This window comes from Rhineura floridana, chromosome 6 (assembly GCF_030035675.1).
Source record: "Rhineura floridana isolate rRhiFlo1 chromosome 6, rRhiFlo1.hap2, whole genome shotgun sequence".
In the NCBI taxonomy this organism is placed as follows: domain Eukaryota; kingdom Metazoa; phylum Chordata; class Lepidosauria; order Squamata; family Rhineuridae; genus Rhineura; species Rhineura floridana.
The window spans coordinates 70,220,862-70,237,689 of record NC_084485.1 but is presented as its reverse complement, the minus strand read 5'-3'; the positions used below and the strand labels follow the sequence as shown (position 1 = coordinate 70,237,689).

The 16,828-nt window shown below is 42.6% G+C and overlaps 1 protein-coding gene across 2 annotated transcripts in view; it reads right to left on the bottom strand.

Annotated features, from left to right (window-relative positions):
• CCND3 (cyclin D3) overlaps positions 1 to 13,607 on the bottom strand; it is a 30,874-nt gene extending 17,267 nt beyond the window's left edge. Inside the window, exons 1-2 of one of the 2 annotated variants that reach the window (XR_009763493.1) lie at positions 13,169 to 13,607; positions 10,080 to 10,295 (exon numbers count right to left, since the gene is read on the bottom strand). Coding sequence is in view for 1 of the 2 variants with exons in the window: in XM_061632258.1 (XP_061488242.1) it covers positions 10,080 to 10,295; positions 13,169 to 13,357 (405 nt within the window). In the remaining variant the exon portion in view is untranslated. The remainder of the gene's footprint in view (positions 1 to 10,079; positions 10,296 to 13,168) is intronic. The other variant, XM_061632258.1, reaches the window with a different exon arrangement.
• Positions 13,608 to 16,828: the final 3,221 nt, after the last annotated feature.

Genomic DNA, 16,828 nt, shown 5'->3' with positions numbered 1-16,828 from the left:
GTCAGGATATTTGCAAGATAACACAGCTGACCTTGCGCTGGAAGGGGGTTGTTTATGTGTGTTTTTTTATCTGCTGGAGGGTGAGATTTTTGTTTTGGCAGTCAGGAGTTGCTATTGTAGCCTATCATGTGCCTGGAAGATTGAATTTCGGCTGGGGGGGGTAGTGGGAGAGGAGTCCAATTCCAGTGGTCTCACGTAATGGCCAGTTGAGGGGAACTTGATCCAGATGGCTGACGTTTGGACTGTGCCACAGACAGTTATAACAGCCTGTGCTGTGTTCCAACACTTTTTCCAGCTAAAGGCTTGATGGGGGCTGTGCCAGCTTGTCCTCAGGTCTCTGGGTGGTGCCTGTCAGTGCCAGATCAGTCCATAATGAAATCTCTCTCATCCACGATTTAATCAAGGAGGAGGCTGACTTATGTATAAGCAAGGCCTGGGTAGGACAATAAGGGGGAGTTAAGACTCTCCCAGTTGTGCCCACCTAGGCATGTGGTTCAGCACCAGGCAATGGAGGCTGGTCCACTAGGGCTACTGGGGCACAGCCCTCCCAAGGAGAATGTCAAGCATTTTTTTTTTTACAAAAAAACCTCTTCTGTAGAAGCCCTGGATGATCTGTGGAATACAGAGTTGACCCAGGCGGTTGTCATGATTGCACTTGAGTATCCTCTCCCAACTGGTAGAGCTCAGAAAACTCCATGGTGTGCTCTGGAGCTAAGAGCAATGAAGGGAGATGGCTTAAACACCAGTGGAAAAAACTCCCAATGAATGTAATCGAACACTGATCATGCTCACACTCATGTTTGAGCCTACTCATTGGCAGTGAAGGTGGCAAAGAAAACTTACTTCTCCACCTTCATTGCAGTGTCAGCTTGCTATCCAGCACAACTGTTTAGATTGGCTAACAGTTTATTACATACTGGCCCTAGGGAGTTGATAGAGCCTTCTAGTCTGCTGTGACATGTTTGCAGATAAAATCACTTACATCCACAGGAATCTGGACTCCATTGTTGATGCTGATGATCTGGATGAGGTGTCTGGAGCACTTTCTTGTCCAATGTCATTTCTTGTCCAATGAGTTTTAGTTACTGTGGCATGAGGACATGGACGAGGAACTTGGTCAGGTTCATGCAACAACTTGTTTCTTGGACCCTTGCCCTTCATGGCTGATAAATTCTGGCAGGGAAGGGACAGATGGATAGGCCAGGGAGATAACTAATGCTTCTCTCCAAGGAAGAGTGGTCCCAGGCTGCCTGAAGGGAACAGTAGTAAGACCACTCCTGAAAAAGCTATCCCTGGACCTGGAAGATCTTAATAATTTTAGATCAGTGGCAAATGTCCCCTTTCTGGGCAATGTTCTTGAGAGGGTGGTTGCCAACCAGATCCAGATATTCTTAGAGGAGACCGATTTTCTAGATCCATTTCAATCAGGATTCAGGCCTGGCTATGGTATGGAAACTGCCTTGGTTGCCTTGTATGATGACCTGTGTTGGGAGAGACGGGGGAGTGTGACTCTGTTGATCCTGTTTTATCTTTCAGCAGCTTTCAATACCATCGACATAGTGTACTTCTGGGGTTATCATATCAGTTGGGTGTTGGGAGTTACGGTGGTTCCGTTGATACTTGATGGCCAGCTCCAGAAGGTGGTTCTTGGGGAGCTCTGCTCAGCTCTGTGAGTTCTCCAGTATGGGGTCCCACAGGGGTTGCTTCTGTCCCCTATGTTGTTTAACATCTACATGAAACCAATCAGTGGGATCACACAGAGTTTTGGAGCACACTATCATCAGTATGCTGATGACACGCAGCTCTATTTCTCCTTTTCATCTTCTGCAGGTGGGGCAGTGGATGTGCCAAATCAAGTGCTTGGCTGGGATAACAGAATGGATTAGAGCCAATAAACTGAAGCATAATCCAGACAAGCCTCTGTTGGTGGGTGGTTCCTCTGAACAGCTGAGTGGTGGATGGCCTGCTCCAGATGGGGACACTACCTCTGAAGCAATGGGTTCATAGTTTGGGAGTTCTCCTGCACACATTACTGTCACTTGAATCACAGGAGGCCTCAGTGGCCCAGGCTATGGTCTGAAGGCACATGAGGCCAGCACCCTGCTGAAGCTAAGCAGGGTCAGGTCTGGTCTGTGCCTGGATGGGAGACTGCTTGGGAACTGTATGTAAGCCCCCTTGGGTTTCTATCATGAAAAGAAAGGCATAAATGTAATAAATGTATAAATGTAATAATAAATGTAAAGGTATAAATGTAATAAATAAATAATGGAATGCCTTCCTTCACCTTAGGTTTTAGTTGCCAGCCTACGTGGACAGGAATAACCTGGCTACAGTAATCTATGCTCTGGCAACCTCAAGGTTGGAATACTGCAATGCACTTTACATGGGGCTGCCTTTGAAAATGGTTCGGAAGCTTCAGTTAATGCAGAATGCAGCCGCCGAATTGTTGAAGGATTCAAGGCAAATAGATCATATAACACCAATTCTGTTCCAGTTACACAGGCTGTCTGTACGCTTCCAAGCCCAATTCAAAGTGCTGGTTTTGACTTATGAAGCTCTTTAATGCTCAGGATCCCAGTATCTTCTGGATCGCCTCTCCCAATATGAACCTACCCGAATCTTTAAATCTTCTTCCTAGATTCTTCTTCTTCTTCAGGTGTCTGAGGGCCTTTTCAGTTGTGGTTCCCTTTGTGTGGAATGTGCTCCCCAGTGAAGTCCGCCTGGCACCTTCATTGACATCTTTTCAGCGCCAGGTAAAGACTTATCTTTTTGCCAAGGCATTTGACAGACCAAAGCTTTCTGTGGCTGTATAGGGGTGGTTGTTGTTGTTTTATTGTTTTGTTTTATGGTATGATATATTTCTATTGGTTTTTAACAATGTTGTAAGTTGCTTGGAGACCTTTGGGTAACTAGCAACTACATAAATCTAACAACAACTTCCACTGTTAGAGACGGTATGCTTCTGAATACCAGTTGCTGGAAAACGCAGGAGGGGAGAGTAGTCTTGCACAAAAATCCTAATTGCAGACTTCCCATAGGCATCTGGTTGGCCACTGTGGGAACAGGATGCTGGACTAGATGGGCTACTGGCCTGATCCAGCAGGCCCTTACATTCTTAAACATGAGCTGTGGCTAGCAAGTCATTTTTGTTTTATATTGTATATGATGGGGAAGCTCAAACTTGGAGAGGGCTACCAAGACAAATATGAAATCTGATTCCACACATTCCTCCCTGCCCTTGAGCAGATGCTATCGTTTATGTATATGTGTGTGTATGCACACATGTGTGTTTAAGCACCCGGCTTTGTATTTGTGACTTCCAAAACAAGCGAGTTCAAACTGGAAGCTTAAAGACAGCTCTATATTCTGCAATTGCAATCAGCTTAAATTGCAATCCAAGAGTCAAGCAGGTCTCTTCCCTACCTGAGAAGCATGTAGCGTAGCAAAGAGGGGACTGGCTCAAATTTAACTCCTGCAACATCCGTATTAGTTTACAGGGATGGTCTGTGACTAATGCCCAAGGTAGAGTTACAACTAGCTTGCATACTGGCTTGGGCAACACTATGTTAGAGAGAAGTATCTTAGGTTCATGAGGGTTTAAAGTCCCAATTCTGAACACGCCCCAGAGAAGCTGTGATGGTGCAATTTTACAGTGTGCATTACTTTACTGAAAAGACTCCCTCTTCACATCACAAATAGCATCTCTACACATCAAACCGGCAGCAAAATCAACAGCAGGAGGACAATGGTCACAGATGCAGTTTGCCACCCAACCCACTCAGCAACAGATGTAGATAGTGAAACGGTTAAGAAAGGAGTCCATTTTGCAGATAGGAAACTTCAGTTAAATGTGCACTGTGGTGTCCTCTGTAAGAGGAAAGATCTAAAGGTGCTACAATCCTTGATGAAAACTGAAACAACAAGCAGTACCCTTCAATCATGGTACAGAAACACTTACATCCACATTATCAGGTTGGGGGGAAAAGTGTGCAGTAGGTATCCTTAAGAAACAGAAGCCTGCTAGATTCCACATGCAGCAGAAATGAGGCAATAGAATCTTGAGATGGTAGAATAGACCATGTCACTTCAGGCTGTAAGCAGAGGGATACCATTTTTTTAATGCTCCTCCATGAAAATATTACCCAAGAAGATTCCACTTTCTAATATTATGAGGTTCCTTTAGACAAAAACACTAGCATGTCAGAGAAAGATTTTAAGTCAGCCCTCTTACTGCTATACTAGTTTTCTACTTGCAGGGAATGTTTTATATAGGTGAGCGTTAAAAAATGTGACATACTAACACACTCTTTGCAATCTGAAGCAGAATAATCCATTTTACCACCTCATGGCCAACTAAGTTCTTAAAGAACCATAAATGCCAGACAGATCTCTAAAAGAACAGGGAGTGCTGGGTAAATTCCAGGCCATCTATGGTGATACTTGTGAAGAAACAATCCCTAATATCTATGAAGCATCTGGAGTATTTTAGAGAACAAGACTCCCAAGTGTTAGGCGGGCCAGATGGTTAGTAAATGAACTTTGAAAGCGGATCCCATCACGGTAAAGACCTTGTGACCTGTTGACACTAAATGCTCCTCTAACCATCTCTGCAGCTAAATGTGCATGCAGCAAATTGGCTGAATGAATGAAGTGCAAGGCAGCTTAGATAATACCCATGGACAGAAACCCAGCTTCCTTCAAGTGGATAAATTCCTTGTTGCATCATTTCCTTCTGCTAAGAATAACTTCATCATGATCTTGAGTACTGAGCTGGTGTCAAGCAGGCATCCTCTTCTGCAAGAGGAAACTGACCTACTGGGAAAGTGAGGCGGCTTTCCTTCCAGGAGCCGCTGAGGAGCTGGCTTGATGCTACATCCTGATAAGTTGCCAGGATGTAGCCATTGTCCAAACCTTGATGAAGACGCTTTCTCCTTCCTCTCCCTGGATCACTCTCACTACCCAGTTGTGAAAGAAGAGAAGCATGGGACATTATTAGCACACAGGAGGGAAGTAGCTGCTCTCTGTAGTTGTGTAAGTGAAGTATTAACACTCTCAATCCCAGAGGCAGATGCCATCCTAGCATTACCAAGGGAGCCACTGAACCTTCTCAGAACTAATGATCTTCTAAGACCAGAATGGGAATCATTCCATTGTCACCTGCCTAAGGATCAGAATGTCTCAAGTGTTGATCTGGAATCAATTCTTATTTCCATCTTGGCCTCCTGACTGTTCATCCATTGGCTTTCTATCATGAAGTCTTCTATTTTTTTCCCTACTCCAAGCAATACACAGTAGCTCTGGGTTCATCTTGGGTGGAAGTCCACTTTCTAACATGTGTGATGCCTTCAGATGAAGAAACCCACCTTTTCTTCTTGCTCCTAGAAATAGATAGCTGTAGCTCACAACTAGAAATATGACCACTACATATATTTTTCAGTGGGCAAAGTTTGTCAAACACTGAAAGCTGCTTGTTCATATCTGATTTTGGCCTAAGGGCATTGCCCAGTCTGGCCACTTAACTCAGGAGGGAGAAAGCAGAGTCAAGAGGGAGGGACCGTCTCATTTTTCTCATACTCTTTTCTTGGTCTGCTTCATAATGGGCAGAAACTTCAGCTTATCAGTAACAGTTGTATTCAGCTACCTGCTGCCTCTGCAACATCCCCCATCTTTATAAGTGCAGAAGACCAGTCTGATTTCAAGATGAATTTCAGACACCTACAGAAGTTAACAGGAACTGCTTGCATGGCACATCCTACAAGATGGGGAGCAAAAGGTACAGACAAGGATGTACCTTCTTGCTAGGGCTGATGGGAATTGTAATCTAAAACATCTGGAGGGCATCATGTTGGCTAGCCCTGATATATTAAAACCCAGAACGCTTTCTGTTCAAGCAAAGCAGCAACCACCTTGCATGTGCCAAAAAGGTGCATGGAAGTAATGGGGATTCCTCTGTATGCATCTGTATTAAGAAGAATCATAACTACTCTGAAATCACATCTTTATTCTCTCCACTCACATATTCTAATTCATCTACCACCTTTGGAGAAAGGGTCATTCAGAGATCACCACACCCACCTCCTTTCAGAAAATTCCAACCAGATATTATTAACCTGCTTTGAGCTTAGACAGAGGCAACCTCTCTGAAAGAATGTCTGGCATACTGACATGCACAGTGGTTAAAAATTGGTTTGCTTTTTTTAAAGCCAAATTTTAAAATATTGAAATCAGATTACTAAAAATTAACTGTGTAAACCTAACCACTGATCTGGAAATTAAGATGTAGATGACATCCCCATCCAATGGGCTCCACTGGCCTCTACTGCTGCCCCTGCTGCACAAAGCATAGCAGACTGAATGCTGCCCCATGAGGGGTAGCCAGTGTAGGGTCCTGAAACAGAGAGTTACAGAGGCAGGATAGTAGTGGATCCTAAGCAGCTCCATTCACCTGAGAGGGGCCCAATATGGGCCTTCAACTGTGCCAGCCTGAAGGTGGTGCAGCAAAAAATGAAGGAAAAACCACCTCCTCCTTTTGCAGCAGTGCTTTGGATGCGGTGGTCCATCCACTGTTTCCAGCTGGGGCTGAGGATCACTCAACCTGAATTTCAGTTATATTAAATATCACCTAAAACCCCCACAACTGGCATAAAATCAAGGATGAATGTAATGCAAGCAACCATATTAAAGTCCACTTTCATAATCTTCCAAAATTAAATCCATGTCCCTCTCTCAAGCATACTGTTAAGACCTGGTTTTCTATGTAAAAAAAATGTACAAAGAACAAAAACACTTTATAGGTCAAACATTAAGCATGAAATAATATGCCATGCATTATATATATTACTGTGCAAATTCTGAATATTTAAAGAAAATCAACATTTACTTCCCATACCTTCCATGAACATTGTTCTGCTGAATATCCCCTGTAGCCCCTTGGAGGAAAGGTGGGATATAAATGTAACAAGAAAATAAAACAAATAGTAGTAATAATAATAATAATAATAATTTAATTTTTAGGCCGCCTATCTGGCCGAAGCCACTCCAGGCGGCGTACATATTAAATTCAATAAAATACAATAATACAGTAAATACAGTATAATAATAATAAAAAATTATACCAGCTCTTGTTTCTGCAAAAATCTGGTTACTTAGTCTTCAGGTAAATTATTTTGTTTAGAGTCCTTACATGTGTATAAAGAGGTCCAAACAGAAAATTCTGCCCTAAAATATATAAATTCTGCAGTGAAAAAAGTAAGACTAGAGATTTTATATTATATACAGTATAAATACCCCCTTTAGTTGCTTGTATGTTTTAATACTTACAGACATCAATTAGAATGCCTCTATGTTCAGAAAATGTATGAATTGGGAAGTTAGAAACTTGGTTTAAATCAGTTATTTAAGTAATCTGTTTTGCTTGATTAAAATCCATCCATCCTGCAAGTTGAAGAGTTTGCTCTTCACTGCCCTCACATGCAGCCTTGTTAAACCCCACTGTAATCCAAAGTTCATTTCCCAGATTTCATATAGGTGTTAGAAGAATGCCACCCTTCCTGTCTTCCCCCATCACATCACTCCTGCACCTCTGCTCATGATCCCACCCTGCTCCCTGTACCTTGACAACACCTGCCTTGAATGAGAGCTTTAGGGCTAAGTAGGCAGCTTTGCCAATGAAGTCCTCTTCTTTAAAACAGTTTCAGCAGAAAGTTAAAGAGACAGCAGACATTTGAAGCCAGTTTCTTTCATTCCAGAAAGAAAACCCCAAAATCCATTAGGCTCTCAATCTAAAATGCAATTACTAGCAAATAAGCCCATTTGAACACAGTGGGATTTACTTCTGAGCAAACATGCATAGGATTGCACCGGAAGTAACAGTAAAAGTCCTGTTTGCCCTTAACATGCTTCTCAATAGAGGCTTTTTGGTTCAGCACCACATTCATTCCAAAGTTTTAGTCAGAAGACTCAATGAAAACACAGCAACAGACAATCTTTAGAATTCAGAACATGTACCGCGTTCATATTAAATTTGCACTTAAAAAAGAACTGCCTGCAAATTTAGATTAGTGCTCCTAGCACAATCCTATACATTATCTATTCAAATGTAAGTCCCATTGAGTTTAATGGTGCTTACATCTAGGTAAGTGGGCACAGAATTACAGCCTTTTTCTGTGCTCCTCAAGCTAGAGGAAGCCCAACTGATGAAGTGCCTCTGTCCCAGCTGACAAAGTGTCAAGGTGAGTTAAGCAGCAGTGCAAGGAAAGGGAAAGTAACACTGGTTTGTTTAATTCTTTAATTAAAACAACACCTCAGGCTATTATTGGCACAGTAAGATAACTGTGTACTAGGAGGCAAATCCTGTAATAACTCATAACTCATGAGCTAAATTCTAGGGGTAAGAAAGCCTACAGAAACCTAGTTTTCAGCACTATCCTAGCAGGGAAGCTTGAGGGATCACAAAATCGCTGAGTCCAGACAGCATCCGCCTGAAAATTCTCAAAGAACTCAAATGTGAAACTGCTGACCTCCTAACAAAAATATGTAGCTTGTTCCACAGATCCATCTCCATACAGAGGACTGGAAAGTGGTCAATATATATTAACACCACTTTTTAGAAAGGGATGCAGGTGGGATCCTGGAAACTACAGGCCAGGTAGCTTAACATCTATCCCAGATAAACTGGTGGAAAGTATTGTTACAGATTAAATAACCAAGCATACAGAAGTACAAGCCTTGCTGAAGCAGAACCAGCATGGCTTCTGCAAAGGTATATCCTGTTCTTTGAGAGTGCAAACAAACATATGGTCAGAGGTGATCCAACTGAGATAGCGTGCTTGGACTTTCAAAAAGCTTTCAACAAGATACCTCACCAAAGACTCCTGAGTAAGCTTAGCAGTCATGGAGTAAGAGGAGAGGTCCTCTTGTGGATCAGGAACTGGCTAAGAAACAGAATAAATGGAGGTATGTGGAAAGTGGAGTCCCCCGAGGACTGGTATTGGGACCTGTGCCAACTTGTTCATAAACCATCTAAAGTTAGGAGGAAGCAGTGAGGTGGCCAAGTTAGCTGATAATACTAAATTGTTCTGGGTCATTAAAACAAAAAGGGATTTTCGATGGCTTTAAAAGAGGATTAGACAAAAACATGGAGGATAAGGCTATCAATGGCTACTAGCCATGATGGCCATGCTTTGCCACCATGGTTGGAGGAGGCAATATATTTCTGAATACCAGTTGCTGGAGACCACATAGGGGAGAGTGCTCTTGCATTCAGGTTCTGCTTGCAAGCTTCCCATAGGAATCTGGCTGCCCACTGTGAGAACAGGATGCTGGACTAGATGGGCCACTGGCCTGATCCAGAAGGCCCTTATAACTCTTGAGATGGCAGAGAAACTATTTGCTATCAAGTATTCACCAGAGCAAGAGAAAACAGAGCATCATCACGTCCATAACTATGAAAGGTCTAAGTGAAGAAGTACCCTTATCCACTGGTTATGTTTATGCCTGCACTTCACTCTGCTGATTTACAACTGGAACTGATATTGAAAAATGGCCACATGGCTGTAATGTCTGAGCTTCACCAGTGACCACTCAGTTCTAAATCAGATTTTGCTTCCTCAGCAAAGTCCAGTGTTTGTCCCAAACATTCCAGGGCAGACAACATCAAAGGGACAGTGTAAACAGTTCTTGGATTTGGCGTAGTGTATTCTGTCCCAAATAGAAATGGTCAGCTAGCATGTCCTCTACAAACACTGCATCGTGAACGATTTCTTACACATTGCGAGAGAATATGAGAAAGGCACATGGTTCTTTTCAATACAAATTGTGTATGGGGAGAAAACTTGGATAAACAGGATTAATGAAATCTCAGGGGAATTGTGTATAGAGTTGAGCTATTATAACTGGGACAGGATCAAGAATATAAAAAGGATGCTCACACAGAGCTATAGAAAGACTTCATGTCTGCTTGAGTATAGAAGAAGATGCACAAAAAGAAGCAACTATAGTGCTAATCCATGATTAAGTGGCAACAAAAACTGACCTGTACAAACAGGGAGAAGGAAACTGGAGAGGGGGAAACAGCTTACCAAAACTTCTCGTGGTGCGATGGAATTGTCTGTATAAATGCAGAGTTTCTCCACAGTTAAAGGCATGGTCTCTCGCACCTTGGAGGCCAGGAGCATACAGACAGCCCCCAGAAGCTGCAAGTGGTTTTTGCGGGTGGGGACACAGGACAGGTAGCGATCCACATAATTCATGGCTAAGGGGAAAACCTCTTCTTCACATTTCTGCTCCTCACAAACCTGATAAAAACGACAAAGGAGAGGAAGTTTATAAATAAGGCAGTCATCCACTGTAGTAACTCTAGGAGGGCTTCAAAACTAATTATTACCAAAGTGTTTTGAGCTTTTATGAAGGTGAAGAAAACATGGAAACTATGGTGCTAAATGAGAGCTAGAGATCAAGGAACAATCCCCTGCGCTGCTACTGGCTTCTTCAACAAACCTGGTTATGTTACTGAGCCATGCTATCTTTTCTGTAAAATGAGAATAGTCTTGTTCTTCAAAGGGACTGCAAAAACATAAAAAAGTCAACCCAGCCAAATACTCAGATATTACAACAGTTTTTTGAAGATTCATAAGCATAGCATTCTCTCCATGTTAAACATACAAGGAAATCTCCATGTTAAACATTTAAGGTAATTTTATGATATCAGCTCCTCATTTAATCTTGTAGAGAACTCTGTTCAATGTTCTACATTTCACCTTTTCATTTTCCTTGAAGAGACAGTGAGGAAATTTACTCTTCTGTCAAAAGGGTATATTCATGGGCCAACTTCATAAGCCTCTCTTTTTATTTATCCAAATAATTTACACCCCACATTTCCCAGGGCTGTGGAGTCAGAGTCGGGAGCAATTTTGGGTGGAGTCGGAGTCAGTAGAAATGTACCACAGCCCTGACCTTTCCACAAAGTAGTACTCAAGGGGCCTAACAACATTAACAAAAACCAACAAAAAATCATTGAGGCATTTAAATACTTGACACACTGAATACTGTCAGATCCTATGTATTCAAATTTCATGTACTCAGGGCAGAGGTCTTTTTAAGTCAGCATTCTCTGCAATGCCAGAAATGTTTCAGATTTGGAACAGAGCGAGTAGATGGTTTTGAAAATGCTGGCAGCGTGTCTCGCACACTATGAGTAAGAGCCCAACCATTCAAACTCATCTTCCACCAATTCCTTTGGCTACAGAACATTATGAGCCCAACCCTCAAAGTCTTATGCTGTTGAAATGATTGGTGCTTGCCCAAAGGAAGCCATCAAATGAAGTTAATATTAACTAAGAACCATTTGTGGAACATCCCTCCACCCCCAAATAAAACCCCTGACTTCCAGTCCCTTATTCTGACCACTGGATAGACCAGCCTTTCCCAACCAGTGTGCCTCCAGATGCTGTTGGACCACAACTCCCATCTTTCCTGACCATTGGCAATGCTGGCTGAGGCTGATGGGAGTTGTGGTCCAACAACATCTGGAGGCACACTGGTTGGGAAAGGCTGGGCTAGACTGTTACCAAGGCACTACCCAAACTGAATCCTTTAAGTCAGCATAATAATTAAAACACCGAGCTTTCTCCTTTTGCAGAAACTCATTATTCTTCATTAGCACATTTTTCCTATATCCTATGAGTTACCAACTGAACATTCTTGTATGGCCTTGCTGCCATTTGTCTCTTCATTTTTCTTTAACAGACAGTGAAGCCATTTACTCTTCTGTAAAACGGTTGTAATAATGGACGTTGTATGTTTTTGATATTGATTTCAATCATTAGTTTTAAATTAGCCCAGCTCTGCAAATAAACCAACAAAATTTAATATCTCACCAAAAAAAACTCTTAATAGTCCACCTGCTCACAAGAACTATTGGTGTCATTTGTGATATACTGACATCCTAAAAAGGGAAAAAATCAATTGCCTTCCAGTCTGAGAACTTCTGAGTCTGCTTTCCTGGAGGCATTTCTTGCCAGGTGATTGGGCAAGTGACTCTTTACAAGCCTGAATTTATTGACACACATTCTTTGGAACTTTACATACTTTATTAGGGACAAATGGCAATGTATATTAAATACTTCTCAAAACATTATTTTAAAAAGGAGGAAAAAATAATTATCTGAAAACATATGGCATTTGTCTCTTAAAGACACCAACTGCAAGAACCCTGTTTCCCACAGGCAGAAGTTCAACAAGTGATGCTTTCTCTTTATCTCCAAGTTTAGGAAAGTGCTGCCTGGTGACTTTCTATCTGCCAAGAGCAGTCCAACTTGAATAAGGTAGTAGCCCTACTCCAGCTCCATTTTGATATTAATCTAAAATATTTATTTGCTTGACATATTGAGAACATCTTTACTCAGCTTTTACATTTGGGGCAGTGCATTTTTTTTAAGGTGGAGATCAAAGTATCTGTGTAGTCGGGTATTCTTTTTCCCTTTCCGCAGCCTCTTCATCCTGGCCCTCTAGTTTTGTAAATATGCAGATTTAACCGCGAGATTAATCAACCCCATGATGTTGTGCATGGCCAGGGCTGGTGACTGGGGACCCCTAGAGGTTACACTACACAATGCTAGGGTGCTTTTTTTTAACTGCCCCTACACAGAGAAGGCAAAACCGGAGGGAACGTAGGCCTACCTTAGATATTCAATCATTCCCATCCACCCCAATCATGACCCACCGACCTCTCTCCCACCAAGCAAGCTTGCCCACTTATCTCCCTGCTTTAATATGCGCCGATGCCTGTTTTAATATGCATAGATCCCCCTTGCTGCTCCAAAATACCCCCTTTTTCAAGAGGCTGAACCCTCCCTCCCAAAAAACTGATCTTAGATTCGGCTCTCCCACCAGATCAAAAACTATCCAGGGCCTCAATCCTCCGCACAAGTTCCAGTGAACTCAACGGGATTTACTTCTGAGTAAACATGCCTAGGATCGGGCTGCAATCCTAGTCATTCTTACGTGAAAGTAAGTCCCACCGAAACCGATGAGGCTTACTCCCGAAAAAAGAAAATAACGCCGCACGGATTTATGATGGGAAGTAAGGGAAGGGCGTGCGAGCCGGGCTCTGAGCTTGCGAGCGGAAAGGAAGGAGGGAAGGGTGGGGGAGCAGGATCCCGGCACAGACCTCCAACATCCAAAAAGCCAACATCTTCCGCATGTAGGGCTGGATCTCCTTCTGCACGCACTGGAAATAGGAGACCCTGGGGCTGTAGCGCTCTTCCTGGCTGAGCAGATTCTGCAGGACCCGCCGGTCTTTTAACAACTGCGGATCCCGCTTCGCCCGAATCACCACCTCCAAGCACAGCAGTTCCATGTGTCCGGATCCGGGGATGGGAATGGTGGGGTGGAGTGGATTGAAAGGGGATCTGCAAGCGGGGAGCTGGAGGCGAGGAGGGAGGGGAGGGCTCTCCTGCACTCACAGCCCGGGAGCGGCAGGCTGGATCAACCAGCAGCAGCACCGAGCCCAGCAAAGCAGCCTCCCCTCCCCCTGCGAGACTCCTCCAAGCTCCCGGCGGCACAGACACTAATGAATGTACGGCGACGAGACCATCAAAGAGGCGGGGCCGGGCCCTGGATCCTCCTTCTAGGAGGTGGCAGGAGGAGGTCCGGTTTGCTAGTTTGACTGATGCCCCCTTCTAGGCCACGCGAGGCAGCTGCCATCATAGGGGAGGAGAGTTCTTCACCACTCGAGCCCTGAAAACTTTTTCCTACCAGAACGTTCTTTGCAGCGGAGGCACTGGCCTCGCTAATCTAGCCCACTCTCTCTCTCTCTCTCTCTCTCTCCTCATTGTCATTTCATGACCTCTTGCTCCTTACGCGACTACCTCCTTCTAACACATAAGGGGCATATTATACCAAGAGATCATGCAGTGCGGGTTTTGCTGGGAGATAAATGCCTAAAAGGATTCTTGCATCGCTTTGGCATATGAATGGAATCGCCATCCTGCAGAATTGCAAGGCGCAACATTCGTGTCAAAGATCCTCTGACGGCTCTGACTGAAGTAGCATCGCCACCCACTGTTGCTCAAAAGGCGGGGTACACACAAAAAGGCTAAATAAAGCTGTTAAGGCTGGGTATACAATATTGCCATTGCTATCTTTTAACATTGTCACTGTATTTTGGAGCTGCCATTTGGCCTCTTTTCAAGGCCAGGAGAAACATTTTTGTCGATTGGTAGTGGCTCCATATCTGGATGTCTGCGAGAAGAAAAGACAACTGAAATATCTCCGATAGTCTCAAGCGCCTATATCAGCAAACAGCCAATTTGCTAGTTCAGGGAAACAAAAATGAAGAGTCTTAAGACTCTTGGAGGGTAGGGGATCTTCTCAGTTATATATTATGTCCAAGTAAATGGGCTAAGCAGTGTGGCACGGGACTACAATGCTACCACGTTTATTTGGAAGCAATAATTGGGCCATATTTGTACTTATGCTTTGCATTGCTTATACTTGGCTGAGTGTCTTTACTAGGCACTTGTTTCAGCACCAATAGCAATTTTGAGATGGGACAACCATCTGTGCACAGTGCAGTAGGATACACAATACTCTAAATTTTCTAATGGGTGGTTCCTTATAAATATGGCCATATTTCACTGCCTTTCAGCCTCAGAGGAAGGCAATGGTAAACCACCTCTGAATACTGTTTACCATGAAAATCCTATTCACAGGGTTGCCATGTTGGAATCGTCTTGAAGGCAGACCATTTCCATTTCCATAGCTTTATATATGATAAAGATACTATTTATTCTCAGTCTTTTTTCTAAACATCTAACACCTAAAGTTGCCTTTTAAACAATTGCTACATGATGGTATTTTCATTCACTATGCCCCAAGATCGCTTAATAGTCACAGCCAGTTCGAATCCTGTCAGCATATATTTGAAGTTTCTCAAATATGTGGGTTTCTCTCCCATTATGTGCATCACTTTGCAACTACCTTACAATGAATATCATAATTATTTGGCATTTTGTTGCCTATTATCCAACTTGGAGAGGTTGGTTTTGAGCACAGTCTACTTGGATGTTCATCCTCTGCAAACCTGACTCCGTCCCTAACTCCATATCATTTATGAATGCTAAATAGCCACAATCTCAGCATAGATCACTGTCTTCCAAAGCAGCTACTCTACTCCCAACTTAAGGATGGAAAATGGAATATCGGTGGACAGCAGAAGAGGTTTAAAGATGTTCTTAAAAATAATCTAAAAAAAGTAACGTGAGCATTGAGAACTGGGAAGTCTTGGCTCATGAGCGTCCCAAATGAAGGTCGGCTATTATGTGCAAAATTCCACAACAGTAGTCATTGTAGCAGCAAAAAGATTTGCCTATCTTGGAGGACAATCACTTTTAAGAAACAAATTAGTTTACTGTGGCACTAACTTTCATAGGCAATGAAACAAATTGGTGTACTGTAGTACTAGGTGTACTGTGGTACTAGCTTTCATATGCAATAGCCTGCTTCCTTAGATCTATGAAGAGGGCATAGTAGGTATTTCTTGAAAATGGACAGGTTTCCATAGCTGAACAGACCTTGAATACCAAAGCACTAAGCATATGAATAACAGTAGGAGAGTTTTTCTAGACAGAATCACCTTATGTGCTGAATAAAGTCAACTGGCAACATCTACTGGACCTAATATTTGTTGTAATATCAAGGATGCCGTCAGATAGTTAGATATATTTACACACACACATTCCATCGCTGTCAATAAAGCCCTTCCATGTTGGCTACACATGACAATTCCAAAGAATTTAATGATTACAAAGGAAACCATTTAGTTGGAAAATAGAGAAAAACTAATGTGGGGATATTGCTGGAAGCCGCAAGATGGGAGAGTACTGTTGTGCTCATGTCCTTCTTGTGGGCTTCCTATAGGCATCTGGTTAGCCACTGTGAGAAAAGATTGCTAGGCTGGATGGGCCATTAGCCTGACCCAGCAGACTCTTCTTATGTTTTTACTGTCTCCCTGGACACTTTATCTCTGTTCTTAAGGAGATACATGGGGCTGAAGCATAAATTACAATTCCCATGGGGATTCTGCTACAACTGTCTCCCTCTGGCAAGGGAGCTTTATCTTTGCCATAACACAATTAAATATTTACCACATGGATCACATTATTCATCTCCATAGCCCTGTCCCAAGGCCTTGACCACTGATGACAAAAGCATGGAGATTATTTTCATGAGGGTGGAAAAATACACAAAAAGTAGTTTGGGACATTATGGCCACGTGAAGCCTCTTTTCAGTGTAATTTCTGTTGCAACCAAAATACATAGTCCAGGCCTAGCTCAGAAGAATATAAATAACTAGGACTCAAGTCTCTAGAATTTGAATGCATAAGTACATTGGATAACAGTTCTCAACCATAATTTCAGATCTAAGCCGTGAAAAGTGAGGGGGCTTAATGAGATCATTGTGATAATGACAAAACTGGCTATTCCCATGGCCTCTCTTTAAAACTTAGTATTTAACAAGTAAATATAGAGATAATGGTAGAAAATAATATTAATAATAATAGAATATGGACGAATAATTGTAAAAAAAGGTATGAGTTGTGCATAAAACATAAATACATAAAAATGCTTCATTAGCGTGTTTTGTGTCAAAAGGAGAATTTCAGTAGATGAGATCACATTCAAAAACCCATCTTTAATAGCTTTTACTTGGGTTGCAGAAAACCTGCTCCGTGGCCATGAAATATTTGAAGAATCCATGAGCAAAATGTCCGTGTTCACCAGTGCAGACCAATCAGCTGGATTTAAACTATAGTTACCTTCTTCCATT